The 22596-nt window shown below is 36.8% G+C and overlaps 1 protein-coding gene across 1 annotated transcript in view; it reads right to left on the reverse strand.

The window, feature by feature from the left end:
• Positions 1–22596, reverse strand: part of LOC125242201 — a 219128-nt gene that overhangs the window by 97472 nt on the left and 99060 nt on the right. The window contains exon 3 of the mRNA XM_048150917.1: positions 2617–2639. Coding sequence (XP_048006874.1) covers positions 2617–2639 — 23 coding nt within the window. The remainder of the gene's footprint in view (positions 1–2616; positions 2640–22596) is intronic.

Genomic DNA, 22596 nt, shown 5'->3' on the forward strand with positions numbered 1-22596 from the left:
GATCTCGTTTATCCATTTTTAGACTTATAAGCATTAAAAAAAATAACAATTATTATTTTTCAGAACAAAACACTGTTTTGATGGCGATGGTGCCGTTATCGGACATAATCTAACTATCCTCGTTGATAGATATCAAAAGGTAACCAGTGACTCATTTCAAAACAGTATTTTTTTAGAAAAATATTGTAATTTTTTATTTTAAGTGCCAGTTTTACGAATATCATTTACTTTTTATGTGAAAATACATAAAAAAACTAAAAAAAAAATTTTTTTTTGGCGAAATTTGCAAGACGTCATTTTATCTTTATTTTGCTTCAGAAATGCGTAGTTAAAATTTTTCGGTTTCTGCATGTTACACCGTGTATAAGTGTGTCTGACCGAGATCCCTGTGTCCAAAAAAATCTATCACAATCAGGGATAGGACAACTGGGCGTCAACTTAAGGTTCATTATTCCGAAAACGTCATACAAATGACGCCCAACTGTTCGATCTGGATCACAATAAAATTATATGAATCCCGTAAGAAAATCGATATGAAAACTATCTTTAACATAAACTGTTCAAGACATTTAGGGCTGAAGACGTATCGTAAAAGGATTTAACATCAGAAGATTGCAACAGACCCACTGCTGTTTTATTCAAAGGTAGACCTATATTTAGATATCCAGTGCCAAAAGGGTCCCGTTGTGTCAAAAGTGAAGTTTCTTCAAACGAAAACGTAATTTCTGACACTGACATATCCCGTCAAAATCATATCTCGATTTATTATAAATTTGAAACTTTACCAATATGACTTCGAACTCTGTTTGCCAAAATAAAAGGTAGGTATAATGCTCTTACCATAGATATCGCTACGCCATGAGTTGAAGTCACACCCAGGGCAGTATTTACCACTTTTAAATGTATTCTAAGCTTAGTGGCACCGATTGTAGACATTTCTGCTTGGCCAATCAAATTTAATATTTGAAGTATATGTATATTACGAGTACAAAGTTGGAATAGCGCCGTTATCCTTTGATCACGTTCACTGGTTTCACCATGGACGTAACCAATATTTACTTGGCAGTAAAGTTAGCGGATTAGTTCCGGCGTAGGTATGTATTACGTAGATTTATTAGTTTAGTGAGAATTAGGTCAATTAGCTGTAAACGAAACTTCTTGGTTATGCTCGTAAATTTTATTACTCTTCTTCTTATACTGTAAGTAGTAATATAGTATACTCGTATGTACCTATATGTATACTGTTAAATTTGTAAGGATTTTATTTGTTGTCGATATCGAATGTGTTATTTTATATTTTTGTGTAAGTATATTTTATGAATGGTGACAAACGTAAAATTTATCCTGGTCCGAGAAATAAAGTAAAATCAAAGCATACGCATGCACGCATAAATTACAAAATGATATACATACATACAATCACGCCTGTATCCCATAAAGGGGTAGGCAGAGCACATGAACTACTCAAGTTTCAGTGCCACTAAATGTCATATATTGTATTCTTAACAAAAGCTACGAAACAGTAAGCACTTAAATGTTTTGTTTTTTTTTCACATAAAATTAGCAATTGTTCTTTGTTAGCATTGGTCTTATAAAAAGGCTAGTTTTATTATATATCAGTTCGATTTAGAAATAATATTTGTTCGCGAATATGCGTGGGTGGGCTTAGAAACTCTCTCTATGAATTTCACGCCTATTTGCTTTGCTATTAGCGATCTTTCAATGGGATACGTTACGAATACATTATGTATACAGATCAAAGATGTTATGCGATTTTTGTGTCTGTCTAATAAAGGTATTTAGAAATACATTTGTGGCATAGATTCATAAGTAGTTAAAATAAATATTCAAAGAGAAAGGCAAAATATCGGGGTCTCGGACCCCAATACCACTTTATGACAGTTGGCGTCGAGACCATGGGCCACCTTGGGCCCTTGGGCCATGGGGTCCAAGCGCCCATGTAATTTTTAAAGAGCTGAGCGCAAAGCTCATAGAAACTGCCGGTGACCAGAGAGCTGGCAGCTTTCTCTCGCAACGCATAAGCATTGCTATTCAGCGAGGGAATGCTGCCAGTACCTTTGCCACAATGCCCTATTTAGGTGTATTTTAGTTTAGATTCGTTTTTAATTTAATTTTAAGTTGTTTTATTATTTTAGAGCTAGCTTATTATTTATTTGTTATTTAAGTTTTATTACCTTAATAAAAGAAAGAATTTAAAAAAATAGAATGTAGATTCTTACAGAAAGAAATAAGAGAAAGGAGAAAGACAAAGATAGAGAAACCGCGATAGTTACTCATGAAATAAAATCCGTTTCCATAGTTTTAAAGATAGAAAAAGATATGTTGAGATAGTTTGAAGTGACTTGGGATCTTGGAAAGAATTACTGAAAGAAGGTTGACAAAGAGAGTCTAAGAGGGAGAAGTAGAAGTCGGCGACAACTTCAACTCGACAGTCCGCAATGTAACTAAAATTTAGAAAACCACCATATGGTTTTCTAAATTTGGCCTTTATTGTACTAACATTCGTAATGACTAGGTAATTAAAGAAATAAAATGTAATTATATATAATTACTTGTTATTTCCTTAATTAGCATGAAACGAGGTCTGTAACTCACCGGCTTCATTTCCCGCGCACCATCTGAAACAAACAATAAACCTTATTAATGGTTAGAAATGAAATACATTTCAGAGAATAAATAAATACATTCTATCCCCACAGGTCAATTGTAGTTGTATTTTTTTTCCTTTGTTTGTTAGGTACATTTATTTAGATCTATAATTTAAATAGTAGTTTGACCGTTCCACATAGCATTAATTAAAATATGTTTATATATACATACATTCTTGAAGTGCTTGCTTATATGAAACGCTACGAATGAGGCTACGATTGAAACGGCTAGGATGCTCGTATTGAATGCTACGAACGCCCGCAGCGTAGCGGCTACTGGGAGGCCTACGGCGTAGCGGCACGTACTACAAATATTTCCCTAGGATGATAAATTATACAAACGCACGATTTGAACGTTTATAAGTAGGTACATCAAACATAATCCTGGGCATTTTTGATTGAAATAAAAAAAAACTTAATTTGATGACACTGACTTCTGTCTAAGATATCATTCGTAGAGCTACCATATTTGACGTATAAAATTTCAAATCAGTCGAATTAGTTCGAATTCTTCGTTCCTTCCAAACTGACTTCTTTGTACTTATAATTATTATGATGAATTCCCGCGCGAATAACAGTTGTGGATCCTGTAATTCCCGAAGGCGCGCGCATTAACTAATCCGTGTGTCCTTAAAAAAAAGTCAAGTACATTTTCAGAACAAATTTTCAGTTGCGGTTTAGGTGCTTTAATTGTGTGGTAAGAGAACAAGTATAGGTAGGTACGTAAAATGAAAAACATAGTACAAATTCATTTACCATTTGAGCTTTCTAAAAATAAGGACCCGTGTCAAAAATCTTAAAGAGATTGAAGGATCCCTTGGGTTTAAGCTAATTTACTTTTTTTAATTATTACTTGAAGGTATTAATTAGCTTTTAGTTAAGGTTGAAAAGACGGACGTATTGTATAACAAAAGCTTTTAATTTTTCCCGTCTGAGTGAGAAAGAGGGTTATTTTAATAGAACGTACAGTCAGACGGTACGTAGCCGAATGGCACAAACGCTCATGAACCGCCCACGAAACGAAACGCTCGTAGATATCTATCTCTATCGCTCTTACGTATTGGCGCGACAGAGCCAGACTACCTTTCGCGGTGTTTCGTTTTCGTTTCGCGTCGCAGAAATTTGGCTACGGCACCAGATGTAGAAATTACAAAGTTAACCGGCACAAGTCAGCTGACGCTTTAATGCTTCACAACCCCACCCACACACACACAATCGCACACATTATCGCCGTCTTTCAGACCAACTCAAACGTACAGTCAAGTAAGTGATGATTTTTGTACTTTGTCGCTTTAAATCGTTTGACAGTTTCGTATGACATTTCAGACACGACGTTAAAGTGACAAGGTACAGAAATCATCACTTATTTATGCCGGTGAACGTACATGTGTACTGACGTCATAAAGATATCCGTATGGTTTCATTCAATCATCGCGTGTCTCTCTCGCACAAATACAGCAAGCAAGAGCGAACTGCACAAAAGCCGAATTACTTCCTTAAGAATACTGATAACACTGTAACTTGTGATTGACCTGTTTATCATTTCCCTTGGATATCAAAAGCCGACATTACGTACATGGCTGATTTCAGTGTCACACGGACCGTCCGCGCGGACCGATCCGCACGACCAATTGGTATGAAGTTTATGTTGTCGTCCGCGCCACCCTAAAGCTAGGAACATACTACGCGGACGTCCGCGGTCGCGCATCCGCGACCGCGACCGATCAGTGTGCACGGTCTTCGGGACGTGACTTCGGCTGACCAAAACATCCAGCGAGCCAGATTTCGATCAGACGGACGTGCGCTCGGACGTGCGGTTAAGTGTATATTCATTGTCTAGATCCGCGTCCGCGGTCGCGCGACGGCGGACGTCCGCGTAGTATGTTCCTAGCTTAAAACGCTCCCTGCACTTTACATATTGGTCCGGTGCGGATCGCTCCGAGCGGCCGGTCTGCGTGACATTAAAACCAGCCTGTTTCAAAAGTTGTCCGTGAAAGCTTAGTCATAGCAACAGGAGACGAGAACAAATAGATTAACCCATTTATATGGCAAGTTACTCCCTCACTTGAAATAGCGGAATAAAGGGTGGAAGCAATTTACTGGACTAATAAAGTAGCGAATTTAATTTAGTACTTTTACGACTTGATGATAAAATGAACTAACAGCACCCGAGCGGATCAAGCTCAGACTTTTAAAGTGGGTTTTGTTACTAAATAAAATAATGAAAATAACTTAGAGAACAATGTATACAAAACTATAATGATACAGTTTGAGACTACCGGACTTATCCTTCTATGGCCTAATTCGATAAAATTTAAATCATATCAAATTGGAACAGATTTGCATTTGTTTTGTTTTGTTCGATTTTCAAACTTGAAGTAAGATATACTTTAAATTCTGCATATTTATTTAGTCAGTGTTTCATTTCGTCCTTGAGAGTAAGTGCGTTTTCACATTATACGATCCGACGTCGAATGTAGGACCGATATATCCCATTCATTTAAGCCGCCATCTTTGATTTTTACCTTTGAAATCCTTCCGACATCCGATATCGGATCGGATAATGTGAAACTGAAAACGCACTAAAGTTCGCGGTGAGCCACGAGATCATTTAATTAGTGACCCGCGTGTATGGCGTAGTACCTATATCTTGTTTCGTTACTAACAGAGAGCGGAATGAGGTACTGCAGCCCGTTAGATTATGAACATAATACGCCCCTATTCCGAATACTCTTTTCATGGTAATTTAAACCAATTATTATTTCCTTTATTTATTTTAAGTCTTAAGTTAGGTTGTCTATAATATTAATATAAAAGTAAAATGCAAAAAACACATACAAAACAATATAAAAAACATATAAACACACTATAAAAAACCTAACCTAGGATGCCGCCAGCAGCGGGGCAGGGCACAAGCTGCCGGTGGTTAGGGCTGCAGAGAGAGGAACCGCCGGACTATCCGCGCTGTGTCCAAGATGATTATTATTATCATTATTCAGAGCCTTCTGTGTTCCGCTGATGTGCAAAGGCTTCCCCCTCTTTTTCCAATCTTCTAGTGCTACTTCAAATTGACCAAAAACATCATAGGGACATTATTATGTTAATTAACTAGTCACGGTAAGCTCTAGAATTGCTCATAATATTTATGTTGTGGTTACCTAGACAACTATATACATCCATAATTCAAGAACAAAATATTTGTGCTCATCACCTCACACATATACGAGTACTTAAATGATGCCGAGATTCGAACCAAGACCATCGGCTTTGCAGGCAGGGTCGACCCACTAGGCCAGAACAGTCACCAAATCCTTACTTTATATATTTTAATAAATTTACTTATTTTTGATTCGGTTTTATTAACCAGGCTTGTGTAGGCGGAGGACAGGACAGGCTCGTTAGTTCCATATCCTTAGTCCAACCAACAACTGTTCACTCGCTTCTGTTTTATTTTTGAGGTTCTATTTATGGTGGTCCTGTACGATCAAACTCTCGCCTGTACTCTCTCTGTGTTTGGAATAACGAGCTATTTGCATACGCAGGACACAGAGTTGATTAGAGGAAAACTGGGGGATTGCGTCCTTTGTACAAGGCCATATAAATTCAAGTCCGAAATCTGTTGTCCACAGAGGACAAAAAGTTTCAATTTCAATAACACGTTTTTTCTTTTTGCGTAGAAAATATTTTGTTGGAAAGCAGGATAAATGTTAATCCGATTTGTGGTTTCAATTCAGTTTTTCTATCGAGAACATTGCTTTTGAGGGCAATGTATTATATTTATATCTCAGACGATTGAATAAATGGAGTGAATTTACTTAACATATAGAAATTTGGGGTTGGTTTGCGCAAAATTCAGTATAAATAAACAATGTTAAAGATTTTCATTGTAACATTGTAAACCACGTTTATAACAAGGTAATTGCTTTACAGGAAAAACGTAATTATACTCTAGCCAACACGCAAAAAATATAGCACTAACCTCGCATAACAAGTTCTTTGTAGAACATATTTTCCCTGTAAAGTATAATTGCTCAGAGCCCACGCTTCGGAGTAATGAATGGATTATGGAAAAAGTTAAATAGAACGCGGCAGGAAAGGTCGTCAGTACTCGACTGGAGAATAAGAGGATGTTCAGATTATGATCCGGTCTCCTAATTATGTAATTCATGAGGAGGTGCAGTGCAGACACCGGCATAAATAAGTGATGATTTTTGTACTTTGTCGCTTTAAATCGTTTGACAGTTGCGTATGACATTTCAGACACGACGTTAAAATGACAAGGTACAAAAATCATCACTTATTTATGCCGGTGACTGTGCAACAGGTGCGCGAATAATACAGACGGTTAGATGCGACAGGGAACTTTGTCTTATACGTGTAGGTAAGTTGTAATAGGTAACAGATGGTAATAAGTACACGTATCTGCCGGCATTATCGAAATGACATTCGTTGACGCTAGACGCCAATCGAAATGCAATTCGCAGTCGCAATCGAATCGCGCCAATACAGAAGAGCGATACACTGAGAGAAATTTGCATTGTGAATTTAACAAGTTCGACTTGTTGCGGTTTATCCGTTTGAATCAGCCAAACGTATGTTTAAAACAATATGTGTCAGGTTGTTTTTATAAAATCGACTTGTTGATTCAAATATATTGCCGATTCAAATGACAAGTAGCTTGTTGTTTGAACCAAAGAGCACGTAGGCGCTATTTTAACCAAAAAACTTGTTGAATGAACATGAAAACTGGTTGTTGTATTTTCTCTCAGTGTAGAGATACATCCATAACGATTCTCGTAAGCGTTTGTGTATTTGAGTACCCTGCGTACTCTAAAATGGACACGTATACATAGTTTCAAAGTTTCTAGATGTTCTTGATAATATTATAATTCCTTACGTAGTGTGGTCAATAATTGTAATAAAATTCATGAAAGCTCTGAAGTGTACTGTATCTTATTTCAATGTGTGACCTTGAAACAAAATTATTTTATAAGCAATATGTATTTTCTTCACAATAATTGTTTTAGGTATGTAAAATTAATAAAATCGAAAAAGCTAAAAAATTACACACTAAAATTTATTATATCAAGTTCTCTGCAATTTCGAATAGTGTAGCTAAAAAGCGTCTAAAAGTGGACCCTGCCAAGCGTGAGATCACAGCACGGACGCCGAACGGAATTTTTCAATAAATCTTTGCGTGGGAGTACGTGAGTATGCGGGTCACGCCAGCCAAAATCTAGCCACTGTCAGCGACACAAAGCCTCACACTATGCTATATATTCGGTGAAAACTAATTTTGGCAAACTGACGTGTTTGCGTTGAAATTGATGCAGCAACGAGGGCACGAGATTTGCATGTGTAATGAGGTGGGTAAAAGCGAAGCGAGTTAGGGTCGGTTGCACCAAACCGTCCGGGCGTTACCGAATTTAGTGTTCTTAACATTTTGGCATGGGAATTTCCATATTCTGCTGCCTAAGGTCCTAAGAAAACATTACGAGTCTACAATATTGCCACTTTAACTTCTTCTACACTTATCATTTTTAGAATTTTATTAATTGATGGACTTGATGTACATGTATTTATTTATTTTTTATGTTATTGGTATTCAGGATAACAACAGCCGTAAATATAACTAAGACATGTATACTACTGCTTACGTATAAGAAGGCCAATAACAGTCATCCATTAAATTACATTTTGTAAGAATTAAAATAACTAAATGTTATTATAAACAATCAAAATGTGCAATACACACAAATACTCCAACGGCTAAAGTACATACAGGTTGTTGATTAAGTATTCTTAGAATTACGTAACTTAAGGCTTCAATAACTATCCACCTACTTAATTCATTAGAATACTAGTATTAATACCCATAAATACTGATAAGTCAGACATCGACAAAACTTACGTCAAGAATTTACGCACTATATACATTATGCTCCAATGATTATTGAATTTCCGCAAAAACAGCCTGCAATAGTTATCTATCCATACCACAGCTAATTCAATTACCACCAAATGACACTCGCAGATCCTAAAATTTGCTCAAAAATCGCCGACATAAATAAATTCCTTTACTTTTTCGCAATCGAAATATTGGTGTCGAGAAATATCACTGAAGAGTCTTCCCCCTTAAATTGGTGATTCGATAAAATAGAAATCGAATTACGAACTGAAATCAAATTATTTTGACGAACAACTAAGTCCCTAAGGGATTTCTTGACGTTATATTAAGTCTGATTAATTAAGAACATGATTTTGTAAGACAAAGTATTTAATAACAAAGTATTTTCAAATGGATTAGATACTTACTTAACAACTCGAAATACGTCCAGAAAGTTTATTTTTAGAACTAAGATGGATTAGCATGTTATTATATTGTTTGGTAGGTACTTATAGTACCGCACCGACTGTTAAAGGCTTACTCGAAAAGAGACAGCAAAATTATATTTTATCCACAAGAGTGCAAAGTAATTTCATACAAAATTTTTAACTTGATGTCTTAAGCTGGCTTGTAGAATTAACCTATGAATGATTATTTCGATTGAATAGATTGATGGATTTGATTTAAGTAGTTTGATGTTTTATAGTCAGTTTTTTCCTCGCTACGCTTGTGGTTCAATATTGTAATCTTTCGCTTGCTCGGGTATCTCGGTATAAATATTGACACGTGCGGTAAAACAACAACTTTGCCCCCTTGTAAGACAAACCATTGATAGAACCGCAAATTAAAATGAGACATTTCAAGTACCTGGGCCGAAAAAGGCTGTTGTAAAAAGTGAAAAAGTGTGAAAGAATAGTACATTACATCAGAGGCCGGGAAAATGAGGATTTCCGGCCAAGTGGGTATATACGGCCGAGCGAGCGTGCGAGCGAGGCCAGATAGGGATACGAGGCCGGGAATCCGTTTTCACGCCGAGGCATGTATAGTGCTTTTCTCAAACATACAATGAAATAAAAAAAAATGCTCTAAAGGACAATATTTTATAAAAAAAGGCCTGAAATATAATATGAAATCCCTTTACAGTCCTCTCGAGTTGTTGCACCCAAAAAGCGATACTTCGCAGCCCATTTTAAGGAACGTAAAGACAATATTTCATTGCATGTTTGAGAAAACATAATTATCGACCGGTAGGCTAATGTATGAAGCACAGTGACACTGCATAAAAAAATGTTAATTCAAGCTTAAACAACAAAGTACGAGGATGAGTAACACATAGCGTGCTTAATTAAATTATTCTACAATGAAAAATTTTAATGATATTTTTAATTTAACATGAAAATTAATAGATTAGTGGTATTCTATACACGTTGTGGGTATATAATTTATTTAGCCAATATTATCGATTGGAACAATCCTAAGAAAATATATAAGTAACTTTAACATTTTATACACAATAAGCTTCTAATTTGATTCTAGGTGTTGGACATTCAAGTAGCTTGTGTCTTGTGTGGTGTACAATGTTTATAAGAACCCTTAACTAAAAAAAGCCACATATTCTATATACTAACATCACGTACTTAACCATTTCTATAAATATAATATACTAGCTTTTTCCCGCGGCTTCGCTCGCGTTAAATTCGAAAATCGCGGAATGCTCCATACAAACTTCCACCCCCCATTTCAAGCAAGTGGGGGGTTAGAAAGAGACAAATAGTATCCTATGTCACTTTCCATCCCTTCAACTATATCCACTTAAAAAATCACGTCAATTCGTCGCTCCGTTTTGCCGTGAAAGACGGTCAAACAAACAGACACACATACTTTCCCATTTATAATATTAGTATGTATAGTATGTATTTGATCCACTTTTTATTACAGTAAGATAGTTCCATAATTTTTGTTATGAATGGCAGGCACGTGTCTCCAAACAGCGGCAGCGCCTCGAAGAATTATGGTACAAATTATGACAAGACAATAAATGTCAACGAGGGATTTTACGCTATACTTCTTAGAGGATAATTTCGTGTTTGATTACTTTTAGACTTGTTTTGACGTCAAGATTATTTATAGGCGTTAATCATAATTGTGGAACATGTAATGATTTTTAGGGTTCCGTAGTCAACTAGGAACCCTTATAGTTTCGCCATGTCTGTCTGTCTGTCCGTCCGTCCATCCGTCCATCCGTCCGTCCGTCCGTCCGTCCGTCCGTCCGTCCGTCCGTCCGTCCGTCCGTCCGTCCGCGGATAATCTCAGTAACCGTAAGCACTACAAAGCTGAAATTTAGTACCAATATGTATACCAATCACGCCAACAAATTGCAAAAATAAAAAATGGAACAAAATGTTTTATTAGGGTACCCCTCCTACATGTAAAGTGGGGGCTGATATTTTTTTTTCATTCCAAACCTAACGTGTGATATATTGTTGGATAGGTATTTAAAAATTAATAAGGGTTTATTAAGATCATTTTTTGATAATATTAATATTTTCGGAAATAATCGCTTCTAAAGGAAAAAAAGTGCGTCCCCCCCCCTCTAACTTTTGAACCATATGTTTAAAAAATATGAAAAAAATCACAAAAGTAGAACTTTATAAAGACTTTCTAGGAAAATTGTTTTGAACTTGATAGGTTCAGTAGTTTTTGAGAAAAATACGGAAAACTACGGAACCCTACACTGAGCGTGGCCCGACACGCTCTTGGCCGGTTTTTTTATTTACATTATTAGATTTTTACTATACTTCGTTTTTTTTTAGCATTAGAGAGACCTTAGACTTATATTGACCGGGATATAGACCGTGATTACCTTTTTGATTTTTGTCGAGCTCCCGATATTTCGACGCAGTTGCATGCATCATGATCACGGAAAACTGACGAAGGCGGGTGGGTCAATATAAGTCTAATGAAAATAACCGTGAATCATTCAAAACTCTTATTAGAGAGACCTGTCAAGAACGAGATATAAGGTTTGTTATCGAGCACATTCTGCGGATCGAACAGTGAATACGAGTTAATAAATATCGTTGTGAACAGGCCCCGTAGCCGAATGGCATTTCTCCGACGCCAAACGAAAGCGATACGCCGCTGGCTCTGTCGCGCCAATACGCAAGCGCGATAGAGATAGATATCTACTAGCGCTTCGTTTCGTGAGCGTTTCGTGAGCGATTGTGCCATTCGGCTAGCCACCCTGATAAGAAACATAACTTTGCTTAATTTAAATATATTCTAAGATGAAAAGCTAAGAATTTTAATAAATTGTGTTTGCAATTTTTCATGGAAAGGTTGTACCTACATTAAAACACCTTAAGAGGCAGAGTTCTCACACTATAATCTATGTATTTTAAACATCACTGTCACTATCTACACACTAGCTACACTATCTACATAAGTTCCGAGAAATCAGTGGTATCGGCCGAACCGAAATCGAAGAAGAAAGGTTTACGACCACTGCTTCTTCGTTTACCCGTTTGACAGATAATTCTAATCTTAACAGAAACGGAGTATACAGTCAGGATCAATAGTTGTGAATATAACAATGCATCAGAAGTATTTCACATCATGAATAACTTTTCTAAATGTAGATAAATCTGTACAATTCGCGGTCAGAATTATTAAAACTTAAATATTATTTCGACGTTTAGACACACATCTCTTTTTGTTTAGCGGTTACAGAATGGTACTTTTGATGCTGACTGTACAATGTACATCCTTTACAACCAACATACTGTACAACCTTTTAGCTCGAAATATTTTTCACTCTTTGTTACGTCGTCTATTTCACAAAAACTAAGTACAATTTTTAATAGCTCAGCCCACGTTACGTGACTTTACTGTGCAGTATGAAGTTTTTTCATCCGCAAGCAAAACAAAGTATTTAAAAAACATCCCATTGGAAATTTAAACACGTGAAACAATTCATCCGAGGAATCCTTGTGACAGCATGTTTGCATAAAATGGAAATTCTGGGACTGAAATTTAAGAACTTAGAGCATTTGTGGAGAAATGCTAAGCAGAAATGCAATTCATGTGATGTATTTTAGTTACCTACTGTACAGTCAACCAATTGGAACCCTATTAGGCCACTGTAGAACTATGTCATAGTGACTTTATAAATCAGATTGTAAGAACTCTCTTACTGTTTGTCATTTTGACATGGTTGTAGAGTGGTCTAGGGTTCCAATTGGTTGACTGTACACACGACACATAAACAAATGCACAAAGCTTACGATAATATCGTTATCGCTAGCTATCTCTCGCTCTTAAATATTGGCGTTACAGAGCCAGATTGTATTTCGATCGGCATCTAGCGTCAACGACTGTAATAGGGATGACGACTACATAAAAAACCGGCCAAGAGCGTGTCGGGCCACGCTCAGTGTAGGGTTCCGTAGTTTTCCTTATTTTTCTCAAAAACTACTAAACCTATCAAGTTCAAAACAATTTTCCTAGAAAGTCTTTATAAAGTTCTACTTTTGTGATTTTTTTCATATTTTTTAAACATATGGTTCAAAAGTTAGAGGGGGGGGGGACGCACTTTTTTTCCTTTAGGAGCGATTATTTCCGAAAATATTAATATTATCAAAAAACGATCTTATCAAACCCTTATTCATTTTTTAATACCTATCCAACAATATATCATACGTTGGGGTTGAAATGAAAAAAAATATCAGCCCCCACTTTACATGTAGGGGGGGTACCCTAATAAAACATTTTTTTCCATTTTTTATTTTTGCAATTTGTTGGCGTGATTGATATGCATATTGGTACCAAATTTCAGCTTTGTAGTGCTTACGGTTACTGAGATTATCCGCGGACGGACGGACGGACGGACGGACGGACGGACGGACGGACGGACGGACGGACGGACGGACGGACGGACGGACGGACAGACAGACAGACATGGCGAAACTATAAGGGTTCCTAGTTGACTACGGAACCCTAAAAATGGCAGTCCGTCAGTTAGATCGTCCAAAAATACTAAACAAATATTTTTCGCAATACAAAGATATAGAGCATCAAAGACGACCGGGCTGGCCTAACGCGTAGTGACCCTGCCTGCTAAGCCGCGGTCCTGGGTTCGAATCCCGGTAAGGGTATTTATTTGTGTGATGAGCGCAGATATTTGTTCCTGAGTCATGGATGTTTTCTATGTATATAAGTATTTACATTGTATATTATATGTATCGTGGTCTGAGTACCTACCCGCAACACAAGCCTTCTTGGGCTTACCGTGGGACTCAGTCAATCTGTGTAACAATGTCCTATAATATTTATTTATTTATTTATTTAAAGTTCCGGAGTGGGAGATTGCGACGTCACGTCTAAGTAAAAATTGTACCGTCACGCGAAACTTCAACGTACTGTACCGTCGTCATTTTTCGTTTACGAGAAAAAAGAAAAAATACGTGTCAAAAATTGTTTGAAAATCTGACGGAATAATTAGTTTTTTTTAGTCGTCTCGCCTATTATCTAAATGACTGACTGTATGCACATTGCACATAATATATGATCGATTGATCGACGATACACCTACCGAGTGAGAATTATTGACAATATTTGGCTTACAACAACTTATACAAACTGAGGACTCTTGAGAGTGCGATTTGAATTTTAAAGTTTTCTTCTAAGACGTCGATCTTGCAATAGCATCCTGATTGGAACTAAGTCAAGCGTATACTGTTTTAAATACATCCAAGGTGCTTTGCAAAGCTGTTTTCACTTCGATGGTTTTCTAAAATTGTAGCTCTTAAAGCAAAAGTTTGCTATTCAGTACATTATAGTTCGAGTCTAACTTATACGAAAGAAAACAGCAAACTCTTATTTAATATTCTTGAGGTGCAAACAAGAGCAAAGATCTCGCAGGAAGGAAACTATCGTAAACTTTGATTTTCCTCCATAGTTAAGCGCATATTTTCTCTTTGAAAATGTTCAAAGCAACATTTAAAATTTGAAAGAAGTACCCTGCAAATATTCTTATTAAGTACATTTACTTTACAGTTTACTTACTAATATACTTAGTTTATAGTTTACTTAGCAACAAAATATGTATCTTTAAAGATTATATTATCGCATATACATATTGTTATAGTAACGTTTGTTTACAATGAAATATCAATTTAAGTGATTCCAGAGCAAAGCATACGCCTGCATACTCTTTGCATTTCCTTTATATCTTAAACACTGACTGACATAAGTATGTGTTATTCTATGCCCAAAGGGCCCGTTTATACGAAGAAAGGACGATTTACTGTTGGAATTTCAGATAAATGTCCTCGGCATAGTCAAGTTCACAATAATTAAAAAAGGGTGTACAAATGTTGCTCAACAATATGTCCCATACATAGCTCATTTCCTCCTCATAAGATCTGTGGCAGATATTTTTTTCTGAGCAAATCTTGTAATATATTTTTACACTTCTAAAAGCATTAGTCACAGCAATGTCACAGCTTTGTTTTCATTCAACCCCTTATTTGCCAAGAATGGCACTGAAACTGAAGTAGTTTCATGTGCTCTGCCTACCCCTTTATGGGATACCGGCGTGATTGTATGTATGTAAGGCCCGTACCGAAAAGTTTTTTTACAAAGTTTGCATATTACTAAAATACTGGCTGGTAAAAGTTTTTTTTTTCTGTTTATAGTTTTCAGCTTATGTCATTTTAATGTATCAATTGACATTGTTAATTTAGGCTGGGCATTGTTTTTATTCAAAATGCAAGACGATAAATTAACTCGGAGAGAAAATGTTTTGCGAACGTATCTGGAAAATCCCGGTTCATCTTTTGCGGCGGTCGGAAAAATGGTAAATGTAAGTCGTGCAACGGTGCGAAATATAGTTAATCGTTACTTCAATGAATACAGAATTCAAGACAAAGCTCGAAGTGGACGCCCCATAGGTCCGTCAAATAAAATTTTAGAAAAGAAAATAGTGACTGCTTATAAGAAAAATTGTAGTTTATCGGTGCGGGACGTGGCAAAAAAATTAAAAACTAGTACTTCTATGGTCCAGAGAGCGAAAGTACGTCAAAATTTAAAGTCTTATAAAAAAGTAAAAGCCCCAAAACAGTCGATAACACAATTCAATAGTTCCGTTACAAGATCGAGAAAATTGTACAAGCTGCTTTGCGATTTGAACGGAGCATGCGTGCTCATGGACGATGAGACGTATGTGAAAAAAGATTTTTCGACTTTGCCAGGTGATCAATTCTTTACAACCGAATCTAAGGCGAATATCAGCGATCAAAATAAATATATTTTTATGGAGAAGTTTGGAGAAAAATATTTAATATGGCAAGCAATATGCTCCTGCGGGAAACGCACTGGGTCATTTATTACAAAAGGTACGATAAATGCAGATATTTATGTCCAGAAATGTATAAAAAGATTTATTTTACCATTTATACGGCAACATGAAGGGGATGTGTTGTTTTGGCCCGACCTGGCTACTGCACACTATGCCCGAGCCACACAAGAGTGTCTGGCTTCAAATAACGTGCAATGTGTGGCCAAAGATATGAACCCCCGAACTGCCCCCAACTACGGCCCATCGAGCGTTATTGGGCATTAGTAAAAGCAGAGCTGCGTAAGAACTGTTCACCAGCAACATCAGAAGCAGATTTTAAAAAGAAGTGGAAAAAACACGCCAAGAAAGTCACCGAAACCACCGTGCAAAACTTAATGGCAGGCTTGAAGAGAAAAATCCGCTTATTCAGCCGCAAAACTCAAAAAATATAAAATGTATATATTTTTTGTAAATAGACACTATCCATAATATAACTAAAATAAAATATCTTTGCTGGTCATCATAGTTTCATTAATATCATAATTACGGTATGTAAAAAAACTTTTCGGTACAGGCCTTAGAAGCATTAGGACCAGAACGCCACATACCGACATCACCAAAAACGTCGAGTTTGTAATGAGCAAAGCTCGCGCCGGAAGTGAGCTCGGTAATCAGCCGACAGCCATTCGCCTGCCATTTCCGGCGTGGCAAGGGAAAGGACTTCCGGTTTACCATCGGCTGTGTGTCGAAGGAGGAAATTACTGTCATGTTGTTGTGACGTCGCTGCGCATTCAATTTAAGGAAAATCTGCCAATTGCGAGTCGGACTCGCACGCCGAGAGTTCTGTATAAAGACTGTTTTTATTGGTTATATTTTTCAAAAATTATAGTATTAGGGTCCCCCCACATCTAGCGTCTCGCGAGCGTCGCCTCGGGCCAACTGTATGGAAAAAGACGCCGCGTCGACGCGGCGTCAGGCTTTGCCCATACAGTTGGCCCGACGCGACGCTCGCGAGACGCTAGATGTGGCGGACCCTTAGATGTCTTCCTGTTTGTGTAGTAAAAGAAGATATTATTTCACAAAAATTGTATAGTTATAGATAGGAGGAGAGGCGGACGGACAAACAGTTATCCTGTAAAGGTTCTGTTTTTCATTTGGAGGTACGGAATCCTGAAAATTTACGTACGTTTACGTTTATAGTGCGCCGCCATAACATAGTCATACCATAGTTATATCATACGTCATATCTTCAATCAACCTTTATAAAAAATTACTTTAATAGCCTCAATTAATAATGTTTTAGCAGTTTCTAAAAAAAACAATGAACCAAATGACAGACTAAGTAAAAGAAACGATTACCTACTAAAAGTAGCAGCTTTTAATGCATTTATAAATAACATAATTGTAGCTTTTCTATTATATTTCGTTGGTTTTCTGTTCGTCCTTTATGAACGTAAGGCGACAGTATTCTGAGTTATGTATGACAGCGAGGTAATTTACTCGCCACTTTTATTCTGGCAACCCAACCGCAGTAGTTTTCCCAGGGGAATGCAGTATGATGTTCATTAGCTAAATTTAACAATGTTGGTAACTTTTACTTATCTACTATGCTGTAATATTATTGACAATGTGTGCTTAGGGATAAGTTCGGCTTTTGTACTTCCTCCTTCTTCTTTCTTTTATTAACCGTCACCTCATATCTCAAGAAGGACGGTTATCAAGTCGTCTGTATGTTTTTTTTTTTATTTTTTTTAATGTTTGTTCCTCGATATCTCCGTCGTTACTGGACCGATTTTGAAATTTTTTTTTTAATTGAATGTATATGCATACAGATTGGTCCCATTTTTCTCAGAACCCAGTTCTGATGATGGGATCCTGGAGAAATCGAGGGAACTCCTCGAATCTGAAAGGCATACATATAGTGATTTTTGTGTTTTTAAAGGAACATCATGCATTTAGGTACGGAACAGTGACATTTGGTGCAGTGGAACTGCTGATGATGGCCAGAATAGAACTCTTCAACAGCATGCACTTTCATCCAGAACAGTGACATTTGGTGCAGCGGAATTGCTGATGATGGTCAGAACCGAACTCCTCAAATCTGAACGGCACGCTTATAGTGACTTTGCCATTTTTATAAGAACAGCATGCGCTTGCGTCTAGAACAGTGACATTTGGTACAGTGGAACTGCTGATGGTCAGAACCGAACTCCTCAAATCTGAACGGCACGCTTATAGTGACTTTGGTATTTTTATAAGAACAGCATGCACTTGCGTCCAGAACAGTGACTTTTGGTGCAGTGGAACTGCTGATGATAGTCAAAACCGTACTCCTCAAATCTGAACGGCACACTCATAAGTGACTTTGGTATTTTTGCAAGAAAAGCATGCATTTAAGTTCAGAACAGTGACATTTATTTATTTAGTTATGTTTGTTAAGCATATTGAGTTTTCAAGTCAAAGTTTGTCAAGCTTCGATTTCTTATAATATAATATCGGATTCATGAGGAATTGAGGAAACTCCTCAAACCTTAACGTTATACGTATATTCATTTATGTTGCCATCTAATAATTAAAGCATTAAAAGCAGTTTTAAAAAATACCTACACATTTCTACATAATCCAACATTCGCAAGTAACTTTCACCAGAACCCGAAAGGCGACGGTTTTTTTTTCTTAAAAATTATATTTGATGATGTATAAGAGATGAATAAAAATAATGCAGTTTTTTTGAAGGTCAACAACATATGTGTGCGGCCTGTAGGTACAGTTGCCGGCAAAAATAAGTGATGATTTCAGCACCTTGTCACTTTTAATCATTTGACAACTTCGTATGACATTTCAAACAAGATGTGATTGTGAAAAGGTACACAAATCGAGTGGTTATGACCGCATTCAGTGGAGACACGCTACTTGTGGTCACGATTCTCAGCATTGAGGGAACGAGGAAGAAGAAGAAGAGATCAAGAGAACACTTGTGATACCTAAAACCGATCACCATCTAATAGCCTCTGCCATGAGTATTTGACGTTTTAGAAAACTAATCGAAAGCGTAAATATGACAGGTAATGTACGTAAATCGTTGGTTATACTTAAGTACATAGTAAATAACAGTTTGGAGGACCTGTTCGATTTCTTTCCCAGTTCACTCTCGAGTAACGGCACCTATTCAAAATCTCATGGTGGAAGTCCCCTCAATATGGAAAAGCCCACAAAATGAGGGCAGCACTAGTCTTGCGCGAATACTCTTGGTTACCATTTTGTAATATTATACAATACCTACCTACCGAGGTATTTCGTATCAGCTTGTATCCATCCATCCGCAAGAACAAAGAACTCGGATATCTATTATTGCGTTCGGTTTTCCATGTAGATGATCAATTCATCAGGTTTATCAATTACTTTTACTTATACGTAAAATGAGCAATACATTTTTTGATTTGAAATAAGGAGTCTGATGGATGGAAAAGGTTTCAGGGAAAATGGAGATTACTCGGTATTGAGTAGCAATAAAACCGCCTTCAAAAAAAGCGTGTTACAAAACACGGAGAAACTAAAAAGCCAAAAATAATAAACCTTCGAATTCAGATTTCTTATCGGATTGCAATAATCTGAACATCCAAATTTTTATAATCAATTATTTTTGTAGTCGGTTCCAGACCTGTTCGTCGCCTTGCTATTTCCTGTTTGCCCCACCCAACCATACGCAGACTGGCCCCGACTCCAAAAATAATTGATTTGTTTATAATTTGGATGTTCAGATTATTGCAATCCGATAAGAAATCTGAATTCGAAGGTTTATTATTTTTGGCTTTTTAGTTTCTCCGTGTTTTGTAACACGCTTTTTTTGAAGGCGGTTTTATTTTTTGTTAAAAAGTTAATTTATTTGTTGATTTTTAGTGGTTCCTAGTGATATTATATGTATCAGTCCGAATATATGTACAGTAGTGAAAGAATTATCCTTTAACTCCTAACCGTTGAGGAGTTGACCTTCCATCATCAGCTCAGCCACATTAACAAAAAATAAAACCGCCTTCAAAAATAAGCGCGTCACAAAACACGGAGAAACTAAAAAGCCAAAAATAATAAACCTTTGAATTCAGATTTCTTATCGTATTGCAATAATCTTAACATCCAAATTATAAACAAATCAATTATTTTTGAAGTCGGTACCAGACCTGTTTGCCCCTCCCAACCATGCGCAGGCTGGCCCCGCCTTCAAAAATAATTGATTTATTTATAATTTGGATGTTAAGATTATTGCAATACGATAAGAAATCTGAATTCAAAGGTTTATTATTTTTGGCTTTTTAGTTTCTCCGTGTTTTGTGACGCGCTTATTTTTGAAGGCGGTTTTATTTTTTGTTAAAAAGTTTATTTATTTGTTGATTTTTAGTGGTTCCTAGTGATATTATATGTATCAGTCTGAATATATGTACAGTAGTGAAAGAATTATCCTTTAACTCCTAACCATTGAGGAGTTGACCTTCCAACATCAGCTCAGCCACATAAAATTACTACCGTCAGGCGTAAATACTGGTGTACCTTTGAAAAATACACTAAAAACCTTACATGTGCCTATAACATTTGAAGAGTTCTTCCTTGGTGCCAATGGGACCATCCCGGGGTTATACCCGTTCGATCAAAAAAAAAATTTTGAAAATCGGTCCACGATTCTCGGAGATATCGAGTAACATACATACAAAAAAAAAACATTCAGTCGAATTGAGAACCTCCTCCTTTTTTGAAGTCGGTTAAAAAGTCATCAAAAGTAATGGCAGTGTACATTTAGAAATAATAGGGCCACGAACGTGACGCCCAATTTCTTTTTATACTACGTCGCTGGTGGCCTATAGCCGTAAGAACGTGCGACTTTCGATCCGGAGGTCGCGAACCCGGCTCGTACCAATGAGCTTTTCTGAACTTAAGTGCGAAATGCCATTTGACATTTGCCAGTCGCTTTTCGGTGAAGGAAAACATAGTGAGGAAACTAACCGGACTAATTCCAATAAGGCCTAGTTACCCTTCGGGTTGGAAGGTCAGATGGCAGTCGCTTTCGTAAAACTAGTGCCAAATCTTGGGATTAGTTGTCAAAGCGGACCCCAGGCCCCCATGAGCCGTGGAAAATGTTGGGATAACGCAAGGAAGATGATGACTACGTCGGTGGCAAACAAGCACACGGTCCGCCTGATGGAAAGCGGTCACCGTAACCTATGGACGCCTGCAACTCAAGGAGTGTCACATGCGCGTTGCCAACCCGTAGAAACTTGTACACTCCTAACGTAGGTATGCACAATATGAGATTAGTATTTTTTTACTTTAATTACTTTTGCATCAATACCCTATAGGGGTAGGAGTTTTGTGAATGCCTAAAATTTTCCGAAACAACTGACAATATTTCAACTTCAACTTATCCATTTTATTAGAAAGAAAATAAAAAAACCGGCACGATTTTTTTCTTTGTCGAGATAGTTCAAAAATTGTCATTGCAAAAAAAAAACGATTTATAAAATTACTTTAAGAACTTTTATATAACTGTCTTATTTAATTTATCAGCTATCACTTTATTATCTAAAATCAGATTTATTGTAAAACGTATTGAAATCGAAATTGAAATAAACGTATCTAAGAAATCTGACAGTCATTGTTTCAAAATGCGTCGAGAAAATGTAATAGTCCTTTCCATCGCCCCTCCGGGGGAAAAGCAAAGAAAATTGTATTTAAGTAATTCAATTACTTTTATATGACAATCAGAACCTTTTACGAGTCCACGTCAACCGTACTATATCTACCTTAACCTTTTTATTCATAAAACTTTACAATCCTCAATTACGGATACCATGACTTTTTAGCGCGTTACTCAGTAATGGTAATAAAATAATAGATTGATACTAATAGGCGATACAATTATAATTAAATGATATTTAAAATAATTACATAAAAGTACAATTAATAAAAATACAATATAATCGAACTTTCGAAAAATATCGGAACAAGCCTCAAGACGTTAGAGTGACGATACTTGTGAGTGTTTTGGCAGCTCCGATATACTTATTTGATGGCGACTGTACCTAAAAGACGCGGAAAATTACATTAATAATATCGAGAAAGTAGACTCTAAACAGGGTACGTAGCCGAATGGCACAAACGCTCACAAAACGCTCACGAAACGAAACGCTCGTAGATATCTATCTCTATCGCTCTTGCGTATTGGCGTGACAGAGGCAGACTACCTTTCGCGGTGTTTCGTGTCGCGTCGTAGAAATGCCATTCGGCTACGGGGCCAGCGCCTCGAACGCTTACTAGTAGTACCAAAATTCACATACATCTTTTGTGACTTTTAAATACGCAATTGAGCAACGTATTAAGAACTCCAACGTAATACATATACTCAAATACTGTATATTTGTCTCAAAATAAATGTAAATTAGTGTCTCAGTACCTGTGGGGCTGCATAAAGACGTTGCTTTATCAGAAAATTGAAAAATTCAGTACAATTCGAGTCTCTCTCTCTATACTTAGCAATCCCTATTTCTAGTGATACCGACCTCAGTGTATAAAAATATCGTAAAACGTGCGTTTTATTGTTGTCAAGTGTACCATCCGGCCGTCTAAGAGAATATTATAGTCGAGTGAACTCTGAAAGGGTTGAACGGTGCAAAACGATTTAACGAAGCTTTCTACCTTAAAATGATCATAAAAAC

This window comes from Leguminivora glycinivorella, unplaced genomic scaffold (genome assembly GCF_023078275.1).
Source record: "Leguminivora glycinivorella isolate SPB_JAAS2020 unplaced genomic scaffold, LegGlyc_1.1 Scaffold12, whole genome shotgun sequence".
Lineage (NCBI taxonomy): Eukaryota > Metazoa > Arthropoda > Insecta > Lepidoptera > Tortricidae > Leguminivora > Leguminivora glycinivorella.